The 21,596-nt window shown below is 31.9% G+C and overlaps 2 protein-coding genes and 2 non-coding genes across 4 annotated transcripts; all 4 read right to left on the bottom strand.

Annotated features, from left to right (window-relative positions):
- Positions 1 to 1,836: 1,836 nt before the first annotated feature.
- Positions 1,837 to 5,239, bottom strand: LOC109813802 (rRNA 2'-O-methyltransferase fibrillarin 2). The gene is made up of 7 exons (XM_020378060.3): positions 5,101 to 5,239; positions 4,591 to 4,907; positions 4,387 to 4,482; positions 3,910 to 3,987; positions 3,648 to 3,824; positions 2,600 to 2,668; positions 1,837 to 2,251 (listed from the first exon to the last, which is right to left on the bottom strand). Exons 1-7 carry the CDS (start codon positions 5,114 to 5,116, stop codon positions 2,069 to 2,071), a joined length of 936 nt encoding a protein of 311 aa, XP_020233649.1. The 5' UTR covers positions 5,117 to 5,239; the 3' UTR covers positions 1,837 to 2,068.
- LOC114916873 (small nucleolar RNA snoR60) lies at positions 2,983 to 3,053 on the bottom strand. Its single transcript, XR_003805525.1, has one exon. It is a non-coding gene; the product is annotated as a small nucleolar RNA snoR60 (small nucleolar RNA).
- On the bottom strand, positions 3,294 to 3,364 carry LOC114916874 (small nucleolar RNA snoR60). The gene has a single exon (XR_003805526.1). It is a non-coding gene; the product is annotated as a small nucleolar RNA snoR60 (small nucleolar RNA).
- Positions 5,240 to 13,259: 8,020 nt separating the features above from the next.
- Positions 13,260 to 16,990, bottom strand: AAC2 (ADP/ATP carrier 2). The gene is made up of 4 exons (XM_020378064.3): positions 16,849 to 16,990; positions 15,172 to 15,679; positions 14,512 to 14,883; positions 13,260 to 13,767 (listed from the first exon to the last, which is right to left on the bottom strand). Exons 2-4 carry the CDS (start codon positions 15,667 to 15,669, stop codon positions 13,471 to 13,473), a joined length of 1,167 nt encoding a protein of 388 aa, XP_020233653.1. The 5' UTR covers positions 15,670 to 15,679; positions 16,849 to 16,990; the 3' UTR covers positions 13,260 to 13,470.
- Positions 16,991 to 21,596: the final 4,606 nt, after the last annotated feature.

The following is a 21,596-nucleotide window of genomic DNA, read 5'->3' on the forward strand; positions in this document are numbered from 1 at the left end:
TGTAATACAAATCATATCAACAATATCACGTCCTTATGAGTAACAGAACTGTTGGCTCAGTCAGCATCATGCCAACTCACATCTAAACATATAAACTATAAAGAGCATAAATGTGATCGAACTTTCTCATTTTGTACCTCAAGTCAATTGATTCTTTCTAGCAATTATAAATAACTCATTCAATCTTTTGGTGCCTCCATGTGTATTTGAAGAAACTTGTTCCCTAACTAGTATGTCCCTAAAAAGATTTTCATTTTCAATTTAATAATTTCCAGCAGAGAAAGAATCAATAAGTATGTATATAGAGGTATTGGGCAAAAGATCTCGTTGTTTCATATCTTCATAAAGTATAAAAGCAGCTTCAAGATCACCATTAGCACAAAGTTAAGATATAAGAAGATTGTATGTAACAAACATCAAGCTTCACATGACAATGTTGCATTATTCTGCTCAATTCTAAAACTTTTGCAACATTAAAGTAGTGAAAGTAACACCAGTATCACAAGCATCAAATCAATATACCAAATAGCATTTTCGGTTTTCCTTGAATATGACAGCCCCTAACAATAACACCCATACCAACACTTGGAGTTATCACATTGGAGATATATGATAGAAGAAAAGTTTTTTCATACGTAATCATAATTTTTTAGAATTACAAATCCTAAAATAACTAAAATATATTTCGTTATTCATAAAAGTTATTAGAAATATTCGTTTATGATCTTTGAGAATAAAAAATTTTCATGTATAATTACAATAATATATTTCTAGATTTATAAATATTTTTTACAAAAATATTTATTCAAATAAATCTATTATAAATATTTATTTACTTAAATCTTATTACAAATATAATATTAAATTATTTTTAAAAAATTAAAAACTTATGAAAATAATTTAAATACAGAATTCAACAAAAAAGTATAAAAAAATACTACATTATAATTAAGAAGAATAAAATATATTATTTTATTTCATTCAAATAAAAAAATTAAAAATAAATAAATGAAAGTGTTAACAAATATTAAAAATAAAATGATTTTAATAATATTACTAAAATTCACAAGATAAAAAAATAATGAGATACAAGAATGAAAGAAAAATAGAGATATATATTTTATTTTAAAAAAAGATATTGTAATTTTTTATATCCATAAAACTTTTCTTCTAATTCAAAAAACTTGAATTCCCTCCTTTATAAGAATGTTTTACAATGAAAATAATTCTCCATCCAAGGTCGACTTCAAAAGGCATCCTTCCGCATTTTCACCGATGGATGGTGGCAAAGGTTTTGTTGATTGTGTGCCCCCCAATTTTCACCAATTCCACTAGCTAAACCAACAATGCACCCCTGAAAATTCCACCCCCATTAACTCCACAATGTCAAAAATGCTGAACCAAACATAAGAATCAGAGCAACAAAAATATCAACTCCGCAGTAGCCTAATTTTGGCAGCGAAGCCTGTTTCAGATAATCTTTTTCTAAAATATTTTTACGAAAAGAAAATATGAAGAAAAAAAAACTTCTTCAATTTCTAAAATTTACTTAGGTATAAATAAATCTGTACAAGTTATTCCATATAAACACATCTTCAAAGTATATTTATGTATACTAATTTAAGATTATAGAAATTTTAATTTATTTATTTTTACTAAAACCCTTTTTTTTAGGAAATTTAAACAAACCTCTTATCAAATTGGAGTCTCGAAGATGGTTTTACTAATTTTATTCGGTCCTATAGGCTTCCTTCATGAATACATACGGAAAATGTTCTACCCTGTCCGTGGAAAATACAAAAGACCATATTACAAAGATAGTGCAAGATTGACATATGCTTGCAATCATATACTTTCATTAAATAAAAATAAACTGGATTCACAAGTAGGAACATGCAAGCAACGCTGTTGATCTCAATACTAAGAACGTAATTTTGTGAAGAACATGTTGATATTTTGAGGAAGGATAAAGGTACGAGTCAACACATTCTTAGTGAAAAGCTACTGACAAAAAGATAATAGCAAAATAGAACTACGCTTGAAGAGTTTTAAGACAATTAACACAAATCTAAGTCTTCTTGGCAGCATCTTTCTTCTTCGGCACTCTGTATCCACCAACCACACAGGCATGGTCCCTCTCAAATGGTTCAAGGGTGACTTGCTCGAATGGTTTAAATTGATCTGCCTTCAGCTTGTTGACTTCACTTTCAAACACTGCCTCAGCAGGGACTGTGGAGTCTATGCAATTTGCCTAACACAAATGAAAAATGAAATAAGTGAACACAATTTGCAAATTGCAAATCTACACATTTTAAACACAAGCCATCAATTTAAACCTAGAACCACAGCCAAAATATCTTAACCTAATCCCAACAAGTTCTCTCATTACAATATAATGATCCCTCTCGGTAAATATATTGCTTTGTAACCTGAGAGTCCAAAGTTCAAATCCTAAAAAGCAGCCTCTCCATTTACAAGGGTAATCCAACTAGGTGAGAAAACCTTGTGCACGGGGCCAACCCTTTTTTAAAGGTTTTCCACTATAAGCCATACAACCCGATAAAGTCTTGCAAAAACATGATTAGATGTGTGAACAAACCTTGATTGAAATAACAAAATGACCTCCTGCCTTGAGATAATAAGAAGCATTCAGCCCCAAAATTCTTGCCTGCAATGATCACCAAAAGCTCATAAACAAGACAGATACATAAACTACCTGACTAATAGTTACTTGACAGTGTTTAGGGATTTTTTATCTTCCAATAGAAGCAAAGGAAGAAAGTAAAAAAAAAAACCACAAATTAAAATCATGACTAGACACAAACACGTATACACATTCACATAACTAAGAAAATTTTAAAAATATGACAGTTGTTATTGATACAAAAAAAGGCAAATGTGCAAACAAAAAGAAGCAGCAAGCACTGTTGTCTATTAAAAAAAGTAATAAAATAACAAAACAAAGAGAGACAGAAGTTGACACGCATCAGAAACTCGGGTCTGCATCATCCATGATGTCTTGAAGGGGAATCCGAGTAACTCATCATATGCACAGATTATCCCATGCAGAATAATGACTGGACACAAATTAAAATCATGACTAGACACGAACACAAAATGAACAATGGATACACCATATTACATTCATGAAAATAACTAAGAAAAATATTAAAATAATACAGCAGTTATTGACACAAAATAGGCAAATGCAAACATAAAGCACCAACAAACACTCTTGTCTATTGAAAAATACATTATAAAATAATACTTTAGAAAAATAGAAGAAATTGATGTGCATCAGAAACTCGGGTCTGCATCATCCATGATGTCTTGAAGGGGAATCCGAGTAACTCTTCATATGCACAGATTATCCTATACTGACTAATGACTTGACAAATACAGAAATATTAAGTACCATATCATTCAAATTGTAAATCTAGGAATAAGTATTGGAAGTATAGATAGATAGCTAATGTTTAACAACCAAAAGAAAGGAAATGAATCAAAATCAAAATCAAACAAACAACAATTATACAGCACCACTGACTGTAGTATGCACGATGTCATGTAACCCAAGTATATATTGGTTGTAAATCCAAGGTGGAAACTATGGGAAAGAGATACTATGTAAGAAATTTTAATCACACCTGATCAGGCTGGGCAACATCAGAAAATATGACATCAACCATTCCAACCAACATCCTGTACTTAGCCGGATGTCTAGCATCTTCAATAATTGGTATAACATTAGTGCGCTTCTTTGCCATATTGACCAAGTCTCGTCCACTTCTATGGGAAAATTCTACTGCATAAACAACTCCAGTCTATGCAGAAAGAGCAGCATAATCTAATCAGTCCTTCTATACTGAAAATCTAATATACCATTATACAATTTGGAATGGCACTTACTGGGCCGACAACATCCGACACATGAGAAACAGTGGTTCCAGAAGCAGCTCCTAGATAAAGAACTCGAGCTCCAGGTTTCTTTATAAGCAATAAAGCAAAAGTAATACAAATGTTAAGGCAGTGCATTTAAATTATAGGTTTAAACATACTTTTAGTCCTTCATATATGTAGTAAATTTTTTGATCCTTCAAATTTAAAATTGATTTTTCAGTCCATATAATTTTTAAAAAAAAATTATTTTGGTCCTTTTATTTTAATATAGTTAATAAATCTGCCAAATGCTGTCAAACAAAATCTACCTAGTAAAATCAGAATATAAAATCCGGTTGATGTTATATACAGTGAATTATGTTAGGGAATACCAAAAGACTATTTTGAAATTTTAGAGACTAAAGAGATCAATTTTAAACTATAGGGATCAAAAAAAAATTCATTTAAATATAATACCAACACGGAGCATATAGTCAAATTACTTACAATCCATATGTTGTCAACTCCACCAAGGATAGCAGCAGCCAACTTCGAGCGGAAGGGATTCCAAACTCTGTACTCATCTTTTGAACCATCTTCATTCTGCACAAAGTAACTTATTATTTAATGCAACATCAAAAAAAAATACTACCTTTTGAACTTATACAACTACAAATAACATAACAGAAAGCTAAAGACATAAGATTTAACCTGCACAGTGATCCTTTTCTCATTGTACACAGCTTCTCCCGGAACAAGATTTTTGGTAACAAGAGCATCTTCTTTGCCCTTGGCAATGAAAATACCATCATGTCTATGAGGCTGAACAACAACCTTGCTGCCACCCTTCATCCCTCCACCTCGGCCACCACCGCGGCCGCCACCGCGTCCTCCTCCACGGCCGCCACCGCGTCCACCGCCACGGCCGCCACCTCTGGCCTTAAACGGAGTACCTCTGTCTCCTCCTCTTCCTCCACCACCCCTTCCTCTTCCTCTATCACCCCTTCCACCCCTGAAACCTCCACCACCTGCGCAATCGATAAAATCATGGAAAAATCACATGACAAATCACTTCTCTCACCAAATACATTCTTCAATGTTCAATCAATAAAATGAAAATCATCAAACATCTCCACAAGCAAAGAAACAACGGAGCAAGAAAAACCTAGGAACAAGGAAAACCCTATTTTCTTTGTGAGAAATGGATAAAAGGAGTGTTACCTCTGGGAGGAGCCATCTTCGATAAAGGTTGTATACGGCTAGAAGGTGAAGAGCAACGCAACAGCGGAACCGAACTGAGAAATATAGGGTTTAGGGTTTTGAATTTATAGAGGGAACAACAGCATCCACCAACACTCCACTACCCTAACCCGCGGGCCCGGTTCGTTTTCCATACCCTATGCACTTGTTAATGGGCCAAACCCAATCGTTTCCATCCAATTTCAGCGCCCGAAAGAAAAAACTTCAGGGCTTTTTTCTATTTACACCTGTTATTTATTAAGTACACCTTTATTTCTTTTTTTTAATATATTTTCAAAATATTTTTTTTCCTTTTCTTCGAATAATCCTATTTTTCCTAAGTGGTATTTCGACTCTCTTTCCGGAAATTACTTTCAATTTCAGAAAAGTAATTTTTAAAATTATATTATTAATAAATTTAGAAATGGTATTTAGAATGATCTAATCTACGAAGTTTACATTTTTAAAAGGTCCGATAAATAAGAAATACAAAATAAATGGTTACAAGTTTTCTAGTTCGTATTTGACTATGAAGCTTGCAAATAAACAAGTCGGTCTATGAACAATAAATAAATATGAGATTTTTAATAAATATTTGACGAATTCAATTAAATTTTATTTTCTTTTTCTTTACTTTTTTTAAGATATGAAACCATGAAAAAAAAAATAACACAAGAATATAAATACATTTGTAACAACAACATCGAACAATACAAATAAAAAATCAAAGTCTTAATATAGTATCTGTTTACGATGGATTTAACCATTAATCTTTTACGGGTTCTTTTTATGTAGACTAGCACAGCGCGTGTTTCAATTTAGGTCTATTTTTCGCCGTGTTCGAATAAGGATCTTCATCCTTCATTCTTCAAGTGGAGCCGAATCCTTTTCGGCTCGAATCACGAAACCTCTCCTAACATCCCAGCAAAAGGTTTTCTTAACTCCTTCGTCCTCGTCCATCATTCCAGAGTTGTAAGCATCAAAAGGCTTGGTCTTTGCGAAGGTTGTTAACTGCTGATCAGCAAAGTACATGCCCACCTCATAAGTTCTCTGATCAGCCTCAAGGACCTCCAGCCCTTCATCATCATTGCAGAAGAAAATCTTCTGATGCACCGTCGAAGGAACGGCACCTACCCCATGGATCCACTCTCGACCCAACAGAACATTGAAGTTCGCTTTAGAAGGCGTCACTATAAACATAGTGGTCCTCTTTACACTCCCAATATGCACATCGAGCAGAATCATGCCTTCAGGGTGTGAAGACTTGCCCGCGTAGTCGGAGATCATTATGTTGTGGGGTTTCAGATCAGCCAAAGACTTACCAAACCTCTTCAGCATCGTTTTGGGGAGAATGTTCACAACTGCACCTCCGTCGACCAATACCTTGTTCACTTCTTGCCCTTCTATCATTAAGGTCAGCAAGAGGGGCTTAAGATGACTTTTCATTTCTTCCTGGGGGAATCGAACACGGCAGAATTGAACTTGGGGACGACCCTCGAGACTTGGTTCACCCATATCACCTTGGACTCGTAATTAGGGTCCTCGAAATAATCCTCTCGATGAATGTCCTCTTGTTCATTCACGGCTTCCATAGCCTCAGCATACTCAGTCGGCAAAATGGAAACGATCCCACAGATATCTTCCAGAGAATCCTCGAACCCACTCTCGAAACAGTCCGTGATCATGTCCTCATCATCCTCTAAGAACTTTTGAGATGACTCCCCTTTCTGAGGTACTGGAATCGAAAAACGGTTTCCCTTAACACCTTCAAAGGTGGCTTTCCTCATCCTTTGTTGTCTCCTCCACTGAGTCTTAGTCAGGTGATTAAAAGGTTGTCGCAAGCCTCGCCCATATCCTCCAGTATTAACTCGACTAGGCCCTGTTATCGAGCTTGGCATCTTCCCTAGCACTCCTTGCATCGGGTGAGCAGCATGACCCATGATCTGTTTTTCCTCGACCCATACCTCCCATCATTGGCCTAGGTGGTACGTTCCATTTTCCCACAGGCACATTTGCATTCGGCACATAAGTATTGTCGAACCTCGAGGAATTATACATCTCCATTTTTCCCACTGGAGCATTGTATTGGGGCATGTGAACTTGCCTCATGGTCAATCCTGCTTTCGATCCTTCATACATTTTGGCCCTTTCACGTAACTTCTCAGCTCTATAGCTTTTCAGCATTTCCGACTCCTCGAAGGCCTTAGCAGCAGCCCTGTCAAAGACGGCACTGCATCGAGGACACAGCATAACCTCTTTATCTGCTTCCTTCTTTTTGGATAAGAACTCGATCAAACTATCTCCTTCTTTGGGTAAATAGGTTCCTGCTCCTTGGCAAAATCCTCCATTAATTCCTCGAGTTTCTCATCAGAGATAGGTTCGATGTTTTCATCTTCTTCCACAGTGACATCCACCATGTTGACTCCCATAGAGACTGGTTCGACATATCCCGTATGAGCAGCGAATGGGTCTGTGTCAACTTTCATGTCTTTTTCTTCGAATGCAAGACGACCATCAGTAATCGCCTTTTCGATCAAATCCCTGAAACGCACACAATTATTAGTCCAGTGACCATACATATTATGATATTTACAGAACTTCTTCCCTTTTCTTTGCTCGAATGGTGGAATCTTGTAATTTTCTGGAAGGATAATTTGTTTATCTTTTAATAAGATGTCAAATATTTTTTCTGCTTTAGTTATATCAAAACTGTATTTCTTATTCGAATTCCCTTCCACATTACCCCCTGGTTTTAGCATTTGACATTGGTACGTAGGTCCGGGACGTAGTTCTGCTAAGTTAATCTCGAAATCTTCACTCGAAATCTCAGTTAGAATCTTCGCTAAAATCAGAGTTTTCTAAATACGCTACCTTCTCTTTTCGAACAAATTTGTCAAATTTTCTCAACCTTTCTTTTTCTAATTTAATTTGTTCGATCCTTCTCACCTTCTCAGCAAGTTGGGCCATGTCCCTCAATTGTTCATTTACTAATTTCTTGCGTATCGAAAAATCTAACCCTGTTGCTGCAATTCTAACTAATTCATGTTCAGGTATATTAGTATAGCATCGAGATTTCAATTGCCTGAACCTATTTAAATAGTCATCTAACGTTTCATTATTTTGCCTTTTAATGTTCATTAGATCGGCTATACTAACCTTTGTTTCTTCTCTGAAGAAATGTTCATGGAAACTACCCTCTAATTGTACCCAAGTATGTATTGAATTAGGAGGTAAGGTGGTAAACCACGTAAAAGCATGCTTGGTCAATGAACTAGGGAAATACTTCATTTTCAAATATTCATTATTCCCTAAATCCCCACATTCGACCCCGTACCTAGCTATATGTTCGACTGTTGACTCAGTCAATTCTCCTGCAAATTTCGAGAACTTTGGTACCTTCATTCCACGGGGTAATTCGACCTGTGTGATATAATCGGGAAAGGCTGACACGAAATATGGGCGTTCATTTCGACCTATATCAAATCCATGCCTATTCAATATTCTCTCTACCATTTGATCTAAATCATCATTGGGATTCCTATTAGGTCGAACTACGTTATGAAAATTTCCATGCCCCCCGGGGTTTTCCATATCATTCACGTTCGCACTCATCGCTCTCGAAGGGGGTTCATTACCTAATTTATCCCCTATTTTGTTTATCAGCTCATAGAGGGGAGTCATAATATTGTGCATCTGAGTTGACAACAAATTAACCATGTCATGATTACTATGGTCCATCTGTTGTCGAAGAGCCATCATCGCTTGGTTACTGATACCCGTAGGTATGTAACTACTTTGTCGAATTAACAACCCTTCTTGACTAGTTCCTACATGCTGGTACGGGTCTTGCATGACAAAACCCAAACCATTTGGCCCAGGATTATATCCCTGTGGGGACACATTCATTTGTGAATTAGGTCCTACAAAAGGCATCGACATTTCGACATACGCAGGTTGGGTACTTCGCCAATTAGGTGGCATACCCCAAGGGTATTCCCTAGTAACGTTCACCAGTTCTTGAGTGACATTGTTGTGCCTAGCGTGGTTTTTGAGCAACACAGGAGGAGACCCTGCCCCCCTGGTCACATTAGTAGCACTATCAGGATTGGGGTTAGGTTGTTCTACATCTGCATTATTATGATTGGCATTATTAGACGTAGACATAGTTCTTCCACTCCTTAATCTCATACACTTTGTCTCCCTAAAACTAGTCTAATTATATGTTATGAACTAAATGGGTCCCACCGGGCGTGCCAATTTGTTTACGGTGGATTTAACCATTAATCTTTTACGGGTTCTTTTTATGTAGACTAGCACAGCCCGTGTTTCAATTTAGGTCTATTTTTTGCGCCAAGAAGAACAGAGTGGAATAATTAATGATTACCCATTTCCCAACACTCCTCAACGATCAACATATAACAATTTGCATGCACATGAACACTTAGATGAATCGAGTGAACAATTATAATATTGACAATACAGATCATGGTTCACTTCAAGTAGTGATTAAATTACATAGAGCATACTCTTCAAAGTACATAATTTCACTACGTGCTTACAAGAACAGTAAGAAACTACACAAGAAATTATACTGTACCTACTCCTAAAACAAGAAAAGAAATGTGGTAAAGAAGCAGTCATACCCGAAAACGATTCCTTGCACGAAAGCCATGTGAGCAAGCAGAGAGTGCTTGAAAGTAGTTCTGATATGAGTTTTCCGACCTCTGTTACGGTCCGTAATCCTTGCATTTATAGAGCAATCAAGAGTGGTTAATTTTGTGCACGTACACCTCTAACTCATAACCGCTATCCACTATGCTTGCTACGTGGTCTTGAGTTATAACTTCCTTTAACCGTCCTTCCACGTTCATATTAACCTCTCGACCTACCTAGTTTTCGAGCATGACTCTTCTCGATCTCGAATATTTGCTATTAGAAGGTGTCCATCTTCATATCATTTTTCGAGGAATCTACATGATTGTTTCGACTTGTTTGTAGTTTTTCGAGTGGATCCAACAGTATCCAAAAATATATATTTATATATTATTGACATTATAGGCCAAATAAAGTATAATGATTGGAGCATAACTCAGGAAAAAACATCAGATGACAATGGATGAGTATCAAACCTGATAGATGAAATAGTTGTCTTTGTTGCAATATATTAAGGAAAGTCTTTGTGTTTTGTTTTACAATTTCAAATTTATTGAGGCACAACATTATATTCATTTACACATACCTCTAGTGAAGCGGGTAGTTCATGGGTTTCATCGATTAAGCCCACAAAGTGCACAAACTTTTTGCTAGACTTAAAATTTCCTGTGTTTATGTGGATTTGAAAATAATTGGTTCATTATTTATGAAGTCCACAAGCTTACGAGTCAATCTCAAACCTATACCTACCCCTACATGATTTTAAAAAGTAATTCTTGCAATTATGTTTTAACAAATTACTACAATTTCAAAATAATATTATTATTATTATTATATTCTTTTTTATATTATTGGGGTTAGAAATATTTAATTATTATTATTATGGAAGAAAAATATTTTGTATTATTATTATTATTGTAGGGATAAAGTTGATACTATTCTTATTTCTTGACAATTAAGAAATAATTTATAATTTATTAGTAATGTTTAAAAATTAAAAAGCAAGAAATGTATTCTTAATTTTGATTTTTAAATAATATTTATTATTATTACTATTTTATATACATTAATTTAAATTTTTTAATACGTATCATATCTTATATTTTTAAAAATTGATGTACCTCTATATCAGATACGTATAATATTTGATATTTGTATTGTATCTGTACATCATAGGATATTACATATTGGATTACATACTTTTATTTGATAATCTTACTTTCATTCGATTAAAAAAATTATTCAATTATGTTTACTTTTATTCGATTAAATAAACTTTTTTATTTGATTACGTTCATTTCTAAACTTTCGATCGATCTCAAGAACTTTTTATTTGATTGAAAGTTTAAAATTTTATATGATTTTTCAATTGTTTATATACTTTAAAATTATTTACTTAATTTAAATCTAAAAAAATTACTTCAGAATTATTTACTTACTTTCATTATATATTTATTTTATTTCAAAATATTGTTTATTTAGTTATATAATTTTTATTTAACTGATTAAAATAAATAAATAAAAAATTAATTTAATTTTTTTATTTTCTATTTCTTTCATTTTTACTCTAGTTATTTATTTTTAATTATCTTTTCTCCTTTATATATATCTTATTTCTCACATATTTCTTTCCATTTCACCACTCATACATAATATTATTTCTCATCATCTATTTGTTACCTATTTCGCTTCAACCAAACAATCAAATTTTTATTTTATTTTTTAATTATTTTTCTCACCTATTTCTCTCTACTCTATTTCTCTCCACTTTATTTCTTACCTCTTTCTTTTCTCTATAACTTCATTACTTGGATGTTGCAATTTATTTCGAAGTTTAATAAGTTGATATGGTTGGTATTTTTCAACTTTGAGGCTCACGGCCTTAATCCGTCAAAAAGGAATTTTTGTGCAAAATCCCCTTTCTTTGAAACCATTAAAATGTTGTTGACGGGGAAAGAATCGGTTACTTGATCATAAAGAGGCTTTCAGCCTTGGTAGAAAAATAAAATAAAATCTTGGTGAAATTTTTCTGTAAAATCTAATCTAATACACAAATATTTTCAAGTGTTAGGAAGTAGCAAATTCTTTTTATTACTCCTTTAGTAAGAGTCTCGACCTTGGTAGGAAAAAGAAGTGTCCTTCATGGATTCCACTTATCCCATGCAAAACCTTTGGCCACAAGAGGGAATATGTGATAAAATTGATTCTATAACATGGGTGCTTCCTTCCAGCTATTGGTTAAAAATTATGAAAAAGTTTCTAGTCCAAAGGATAGAGGTGGGCTTGGTATTAGAAGAACAATTCATATTTATCTTTCTTGGGTTAAAAATTATGGGTCCAAGTGTCAAGGGAAAAATATTTACAGCAAAGTTCAATTATGCATGTATACAGTCCAAGGTGCCCCTGCCCCCTACACGTGGTGTTCTATAGAAAGTTTTACGGTCTTAAAGTTGGGAGCATGATTCAAATTGGTGGCAGCATTTCTTTATTTTATGATAAATTTCTTGAGGAGGAGCACTTGTGTGAGATGTTGGATTATGTATTTATGCTCACATCTTGAATACTTGATTGAAGCATTGTAAAAATAGTTGTTCAGGGCACACTTGGCAATGGAACTTGTTGGCCACACCCATAGCCACTGAAATCAAAGATAAGCTACGGAGTTTAGTTCTTCATGACCAGAAAAACAACAATGAGGAGACTTGGTCCTGCGTCTAGAAAACCACCTTCCTGAACATTTTAAACATTCCTTTGGCTTGCCTTTCATGGCAACATCCCTACTAACCAATGGATTCTCACTCAAACTTATGTTTGAATTTTGTCCATGTGTGCTTGTTTTTACGGAGATCACGTAATGTCAAGATTTTTCAAGATAAAATTTGGCCACACCGGTACTTCAACCACATTCTATCCACCCACTAAGACACACTATCTACCATGCAAATCTTCTACCACCATTACACCTATGCTGGTTTTTTGGCTACCCATCATGATGGTACTGCTAAACTTAATGGAGATGGCAGTTCCCGTGGCAATCCCAGGCCTTTTGGTACGTATCTTGGGTTTTTCTAATTCCTATAAGTTTACTAATAAGGATTTTTTAATAAATTAAAGTGTTTTTGAGAATTTTTTATTAAAAATAAAAAATATTTTCCAGTTGAAAATCTCCCAATTGTATTGTATTGCTAAACATGTATCCAAACTTACTCTAATATTTACAAGATTTGCTCTAATACTAACAAAGTTCCAACATGGATTGCATTTAATTTGAAACATTAGCCATAAAGAGTTGTTTATGAATCCAGGCAGTAGTTTGTTCTATATTGTGTTTAATATTCCTTTCTAAACAAAATAAAAAGAATAAAGATGGAATCGTTCAACCCAAGACTTACTTTTCACCGATGATAATCATAACAAAGATTTTTTAGCACTTTATAATAGAAATAATCTGAAGCAATATGTAAGAAACAATTTGAAATCACCAACAATGGAATTCCAAGTGACAGTAATTTATCCTGTCACTCAAATAAATCATATTTTCAATGTAAATTTGCCATCCAGAAACTTTTAATTGTTTTGGGAAAATATCCCATCTAGGAAATTTATTAAACAAAATTTGCGGCAGCAATTAGTCTAAACTCTCGCAACTTAACGGTTTTTCATCGCCATCTAAAAATAATAATAGTGACTCATGGAAAATTAAGCACCACCAGAACCATATTTCTTGCCAAACACAAGCACCTGCAACTTGTCGTACCCAGCAAGCACACCAGCACCAGCAACGGCACGGAGGATGTTAGCACCTGCACCCTTGAACAGGGATTTGGCACCCTCATTCTTGAGGATTTGTGCAAATGCATCCAAAGAACTCTTGTACTTAACAGCTTCACCAGAGGTCATCATCATTCTTCTTCTAACAGTGTCAATTGGGTATGATGCTAGACCTGCACCATTGGTGATGAGCCACCCTAGGGCAAAGCTAGCGAAAAAGCTATCCTGCATTCACCAAGGAAAATTGCATTAGCTCTCACTAAACAGAATTTAGATAACCCTTTCTTGTAGGATTAAAATAATTTAAAATATAATATGATATTTGATTGCATTGACATATTTGTAGGCTCTTAAAATATGATTTCATTTGATTTGGGTCCGATTTTTTTAATACTGGTATATACAAATTTTATAACTATTTGAGCGAAAATACCCAAATTGGTTGGTAAAAATCAGAACACTGATCCCTAACAAAAAAATAGTCACAGTCCAATAAAGATTGTAAATATAGGGGACATTTTTAACTTATACTCAATTAAAAGGATTAAAATCTGACTTTTACTATTTCATATTTCATATATTTTTCTTCAGGAATTACATAAGATCAAGTAAACTACTAATCGGGTAATAAAGACTATTTACTCATTTTTATAAAAATAAACTGTGACTAATTTAGCAATGACGTGATATGCCTTTAGTTATCAGTTCACATGCACCTCAGAATGGTTGCTAGCATGATAGAACTAAATGTTTGACATGTAATCACTAAGTAACACCCAAGTACAGATAAAAAATTATTTTCAAGACTTCTAAATTTGTGAGAGTACCTAAAACCATCACAATATTTATTCGACTGAAATCAAACCAACCAACGCATTTAAAAGAATTAAAAACATAATTAACAAGTATAAAAATTTGATTAGACCGGATATCCAAGAGATACTTATATATAAAGAGGCAAAAACTAACCTGCAATGATCCAGTCAAGACCACTGGTTTCAAGGAATCGTACATTCCAAAGTACAGACCACGATACACGATGATTCCAACACACGAGATGTTGAAACCACGGTAAAGTCCAGCAACACCATCAGATGCCAATGTCTTCCTGTAGACATCCACAAGACCATTGAATTGTCTTTCTCCACCCTTCTTTGCAGCCTTAGCATCATTGGCAAGACGGGTACGGGCATAGTCAAGAGAATAAACAAACAAAAGGGATGATGCACCAGCAGCACCTCCAGAGGCCAAATTGCCAGCAAACCATTTCCAGTAGCCATCCCTGTCCTTCTTGAAATTGAAAAGCCTCTTGAAGTAGTCCTTAAATGCAAAGTTCAAAGCCTGGTAGAATACAAACAGCAAATTCAGTATCACATATTATATTAACCATGCCATTAGGGAGGTAAGGAAAATCAAAAGAAATTTTTTTTAAATGCAGTTCCTCAGGCTTTTGATGTCAATCTATAATCAGAATTTGATGTCATTCTATAATAATTCACATAATAAAAGTTTGAAAACGTCAATATAAATTATTGAGATATAACTCCAATTATGATTTCAAACACCACTAAAACACCTAAAGAACAATATATATTTTGTCCAAAAAATAATAATTACAAAATAACCAACCTGGGTGGGGAAATAACGAATGACATTGGCTGTGTTTCCTCTCCATAAAGAAACAACACCCTCATCCTGCATTGTTCTCTTAAAGCAATCACCAATACCCTTGTATGGCTCAGAGAGCCTTCCAGTTTTGATCATCTCATCCTGGTTCTGGATCAGGAGCTTAACACGTTCAATGGGAGCAGCAGCAGTTTTGGAGACAGCTGCTGAAACACCTCCCATGAGAAAGTCTATAAGAAAATGGCCCTTCTCTGCTGGTGCCGCAGCAAAAACAGGGGAGGTTGTTGTTGCAGCAGACAAATCCATAGTAGTTTTGCAAGTGGGCATTACTGGATACTGCAATGCAGCATTCGAGTAATTCCCAAATGAGGGCCTTTGGTACATAGCAGGGTGGCGGAAGGCTCCATCATAACTCTTTATACCAGATGAAAGACCAGATCGAAGATGGAGTTGGCCAGCCACCTTGTCCATGATTGTAGGATGTTGGACCTGATCAACCATGGTGACTATCCTGAACAAATTATAAAATGTGAAATAGAATTAATAAGGACAGTTTCAAAACCATGAGCATTGGCTATTAAAATAACACAATTTATTCAAATATTTCATTACTATTAAATCTAGTGCGGTATTCTATTTGTTAGTCTAAGACAAAAGGTATAGAGAAACTTTGTGACATAATTTACATCCAAAAGTTTAAACTATACATAAAAAGAACAACTTCAATCAATCTGTACTACAAGACACCTATCAACATCAGGAAACAAACATGAAGCAAACTTGGTGATTATGAGAATATGGAGTTCATTGTTGATTATGAGAAAAAATGTCTAATACAAAAAAATCTTAGCAGTAAATCAGCCACACAAACCAAAAGGCCATATTTATTTGGGATACAAATATCGAGTTACAAATTGCAAAATTATAATGGAAATCAATCGGAAGACAAAGAATGAGGCACTAATGTCATCTTCCATACGTACGTAGAAAAATATTGTTCAACCTTAATTCATTTCTCACGAATAACTAAACAAATACAAAATAAAAGGATGGATCTCAACCCCTGGAGACTTTAAAAACAAAGTCACCATTATAGTTCATAAATGTTGAAAATTCCAACACAAGAAGGACCACTAGAGGTCAGACAGAAGTCACAGAACAAATAAGGGGGGAAAAAGTCAATATAGATCTACAAACCAAACACAGATTTACATCAAATCATAAAACAATGGCCATATAAGTCTAAAAACACAAGATTCCTGTGAAACAATAAAAGAAAAAACTAAAATAAAATAGATCCATCATTCTAAACCGAAGTAGAAAACAACTTTGTTCTAAAAACCCAAGCACAGACAGATTCAGCTTCCGGATCAAATCAACAAGAACAATCCGTAACAGATCTATCACTTCATCGGATTCATCAACGAAACAGCAATGCCACAAACACAAACAGAACCAAAACGAATCGGATCGAACAGTAGACAATAGTACATATAAAAAATAACCGTCCAACACAACAAAAAACCGAACAAAATCATCATAAAAAATAAAAAATACAAGACAGTGTCATACAGCGACAGATCTGAAGATCGAATCGAGGAAAAACCAAAGGAAATGAAATTATTTTTCAGATCTCAAAAGCACGTGAAGCAAAACGAAGAGAAGAAGAATAGTGGTTACCTTTCACAGATGAAAAGGGTGTTGGAAATGCGAAAGGATGGGAGATAGCGAAACACGGCGTGCTTTGAACGAAGTGAAGAGAGAATAGTCGAGCCTTTTTTATATACGACCTAAGTTCACATGGAACCTAACACGTTAGAAGCAAATGCAACGTGTCCACTTTCTATTGGTCCGAATCAAATGGGGTCATGATTCCGACCCTAATCACCGTCCAAACAGTCATTGGCGCTTGGAAGCTTCCAAAGTCTAAAAGAGACTATTGAATTTTTATTTATTTTTTTTAAAAAACTATCATCAATATTTTAATGACAAAATCCTTTTTTCTTGGTATAATTTTATACCGTAATCTCTTTAAATTTATATATAAAGAATTTTTTTAAAAACTTTTTTAACTAAAATATAAGTAAATTTTATTCATGAATTTAATCTAATTTAATATTATTAATTCAAAAATATTCTTATGTAATAATGAGAGCATTATTTATATTAATATATAAAAAGATACTTCTTTTAATAATCATCTTAATTTTTACATTTTGTTGATTATTATTTTCTTTTATTTTAATAAATTAGAAAATAATATTTTTTTTTATCAAATTAAAGACCTTAAAACTAATTGGCTATTAATGGTTCATCCCTGAAATATCCAAAGGGTGTGATAGCTGACCCCAAAGAAGATTTAACGCGACTGCATACACAAAGCAAGATTCGAACTCTCTGATCTTTCTTAAGCATGGATTAACCTCTACCACTGAACCACACGCTTGGGGTTAGCTATTAATAATACTTGACCAACATATATTTATTACTTAATTTTTATTTAATCTTCAATAAAAGCATAAAGTATCTCGACCCCATTAATCTACTATAAATATGTTTAAAGATATTTTTGAAAAAAATGATATATATTTTTATGTTGTGAAAATTAAATATATTTAATAAAAAGTTTTATTTGATATGTAATTGGTTTATGTATTTTTATATAGGTTCAAAGGAAATACTTTCTATATACTTATAATCCTTATTACAAGTAAAAAAAAAAAAAACATATTTCAGTCTTAAATATAGTAAATTTCAACTATTTTTTTTCTTTATTTGATATTATTATTCCTAAAATATTTCTATTTTAATGTGATTTTTTACTTACACCGTTATTTAAAAATATAATAAGAACAAATTAGAAAAAATATTATGAGATTAGTAAATTTTGATATAATTAACTATTTTTCTTAACATACGTAAAATCAGTTTATATTTTTATGCTTATAATAGATAACAAACTAATTTATGATTGAATAAACTAAATAACATTAGTTCATTGGTTTGACATTTGTACTTTTTAATTAAAAACTCGAGTTTAATTTCTTACGAAATAAGCATCACATTATTTCTTTGTAAGAATCGACCTTAGATAAGAGTTATATTTCTTTATTATATAAAAAAAATTAAGATCGAATAATATTTTAAAATATCTTGACCTCTATTTATTTTTAATAAAATTTTAAGATCTTTATATAATATAAGTAGTATATCTAAAGTTTTAAATTAGTGGAGACAATTTTTAAAACAAAATTAAAAAATAATCATTATATATATATATAACAAAACATAAATGCTGAAAACAATAATCAATTGGTTTACAATTGGTTTAATATATAAAATTAAAGGTACAAAAATATAATATTTTTAAATATACATTAATAATTTAATTGAAGTAAAGGGTGCATTTGTCTAGCATCACTATAATATAGGTTCATGATTGTATAATATCATGAAAATATTATCTTTTATTTTTTCTTTTCAGTTTTATTTTTGATGATATTTACATAATTTTTAACAGTATTTTCAAATATTACCAAATTTTATAAATTATATAAAACATAAACATATAATTAGCAAATAATAGAAATAGTTATTGACTATATAAAAATATTTTATTGATAATAAAATATAAATATTAAAAATATTAGTAGTATTAATAATTAAGTTAAGGAGTGAAAAATATGTTGATGATAATTTGTAAAAAAATTGTCATATTTGATATTAATTGAAAATTTAAAATATTGATTAAATAATTTAAAAATTAAAAAAAAAACTTATACAGATAAATAATTAAACAAAAATAAATAAATGTATTTAATGAAAATAAAACTCATACATACTATATATGTAACAGCTACAAAATAAGAAGAAAAAAAGCAGCACAATTATATAAAAAAAAACAAAATATCTAGATTATAATATAAATAAATATGATATTTTTTATAAATAAAAAATATTATGATAATGATAAGGATGATAATTATTATAATGGTACTTACTTTGGGATAAATTGTTCATAATTGAGAAATTAAAATATTTTTTAAAAATTATAAAACTGAAAAAATAATTTTAAAATAAGAGACTAAAATTAAATTTATTTTAAATTTGGGAGATTAAAATTATATTTAAATTTAAAAAAAATTTAAAAAAAATTTAAAAAAAAACTATTATATATTAAAATTAAAATAAATAATAGAAGTATATTATGTATATTTATTATTTATCTTATTTATATAAAACAATAACACATTAAATAATTGAATTATGTATTTAAATATTTTTATTATTTTGTTATTTTAATTAATATTTTATTTTATTTTTCATGTCCACACTAAACTGATTACTAATTAGAGTTAATAATATTAAGGTCATCACTAAAAAAAGTTATTAATAATTTATAATAACTGTTAAGAATAAAAGTAAGAACTCAGAAAATGTCATAAATCTATAATTAATAATTTTTTATGACCAAAATAATATAGAACAATCTTTGTGTAAAGACCCGCCTGTCCGCCACATTGCAAAACAACATCACGTAGGAGTAGAATATATATACATATATCTAGCTTGAAGCTCAACAAGTCAAGTATCTAATACTAACAAAATGCTATACCAAGGTAGTCTACACAAAAGATTAGCTCTAGTCACCACCTGTGATACTACCGCTACTCTCTAGCCTATCCCTATTTTGCTCTCATACATAATATGATCATCGCAGTCCAAACCACATGGAAACATATAAGGGTAAGCTGTTGAAAATAATCAACATATAGATATAAAAAACTTACAACTTCAACAACAGAAACAACATTTTCAACAGTTCAACGTTCAACACATAACAACACCCAACTTAATCACAGCTTCACAACATCACAACAGATATGCAACTAAATCAACACATCAACAACTTATGCGTCGTCACGTATTTCAACTCAGAGATCTCCTACAACGTGGTGATTAGTCTAAGTGGCTAGGTCCTACCGAACCGACAACACAGAACCTTTACACTACAAGAAAAACTGTTATTATATACGAACTTTTTTTCGTAGATAATATTTAGTTAACTACGAAATATTATCTACGAAATTTTTTTCGTAGATAATTTCTAGTTACCTACGGAATTTTTTCCGTAGATAACTCACGAAAGTTGTTATCTACGGAAAATTTCGTATGTAACGTTACCTACGAAATTTTTCGTAGATAACAACTTTCGAGATTATCTACGAAAAAATCCGTAGGTAAGTTACCTACGGAAAATTCCGTAGATAATAATAATAATAATAATAATAAAAATAAAAATAAAAATAATTATTATTATTATAAAAACAATAATTATAATAATTATAATAATGATAATAATAATAATAACCTCGAAAGTTGTTATCTATGGAAAATTTCATAGGTAATGTTACCTACGAAATTTTCCTTAGATAACCCACGAAAGTTGTTATCTATGGAATTTTCCTTAGGTAATGTTACCTACGAAATTTTCCATAGATAACATCTTTCGTGGATTTTCTGTAGGTAAGTTACCTATGAAAAATTTTGTAGATGATAATAATAATAATAATAATAATAAAAATAATAATAATTATTATTATTATAATTATAATAATTATAATAATAATAGAAAAAATAATAATAATAATAATAATACTCATAATAATAGTAATTATAATAATAATAAAAAAAATAATAAATATAAAAAAAAAATAATAATAATTATTATTATTATTATAAAAATAATAAAATAAAAATAATATAAATAAATAATTATAATAATTATAATAATAATAATAAATAATAATAATAATAATAATAATAATAATAATAATAATAATAATATAAGTATGAGATTGTGTAGTTGATGATGACTTAAATGAATTAATTTGTACTATTTATACTGATAACATACATTTGCTTTTCTGTAGCTTATCTCATAAGAACTCCACAGTTAAGTGTGTTTCACTTGAAGTAATATAGGGATGAGTGACCTTCTGGGAAGTTTCCAAAAAAATGTGCAGTAAGGACAAAATACGTTAAAAAGTGAAGTGTCATGAAATTAGAGCTGTCAAAATGGGCTTGGCCCGGCGAGCCAACCCGGCTCACCACGGGTTCGAGCTGGGTTGGGTTAAAAAAAATTTGAAAATTTTAATACGGGTCAAATTTGAACCCGGCTCACCACCAACCCGGCTCACCCGGGTTGAACCCGTGGTGAGCCGGGCTGGCCCACCAACCCGTGATTAATTTTTTTTTTTGTTGAAAAAATACAATAATTATTGGGTCATGGTGCAGTCCAACATGAGACAATAATAATTTAATGTTAGATTGTGATATGTAATTTTTGTGATTTTGGATTGTATTTGAAGTTTAAGATAATTTTGGATTATATTTATCTATTTGAGATTATTTAGATTTGATTTGAT

Source organism: Cajanus cajan, chromosome 10 (genome assembly GCF_000230855.2).
Source record: "Cajanus cajan strain Asha chromosome 10, NIPB_CcT2T_4, whole genome shotgun sequence".
Taxonomy (NCBI): domain Eukaryota; kingdom Viridiplantae; phylum Streptophyta; class Magnoliopsida; order Fabales; family Fabaceae; genus Cajanus; species Cajanus cajan.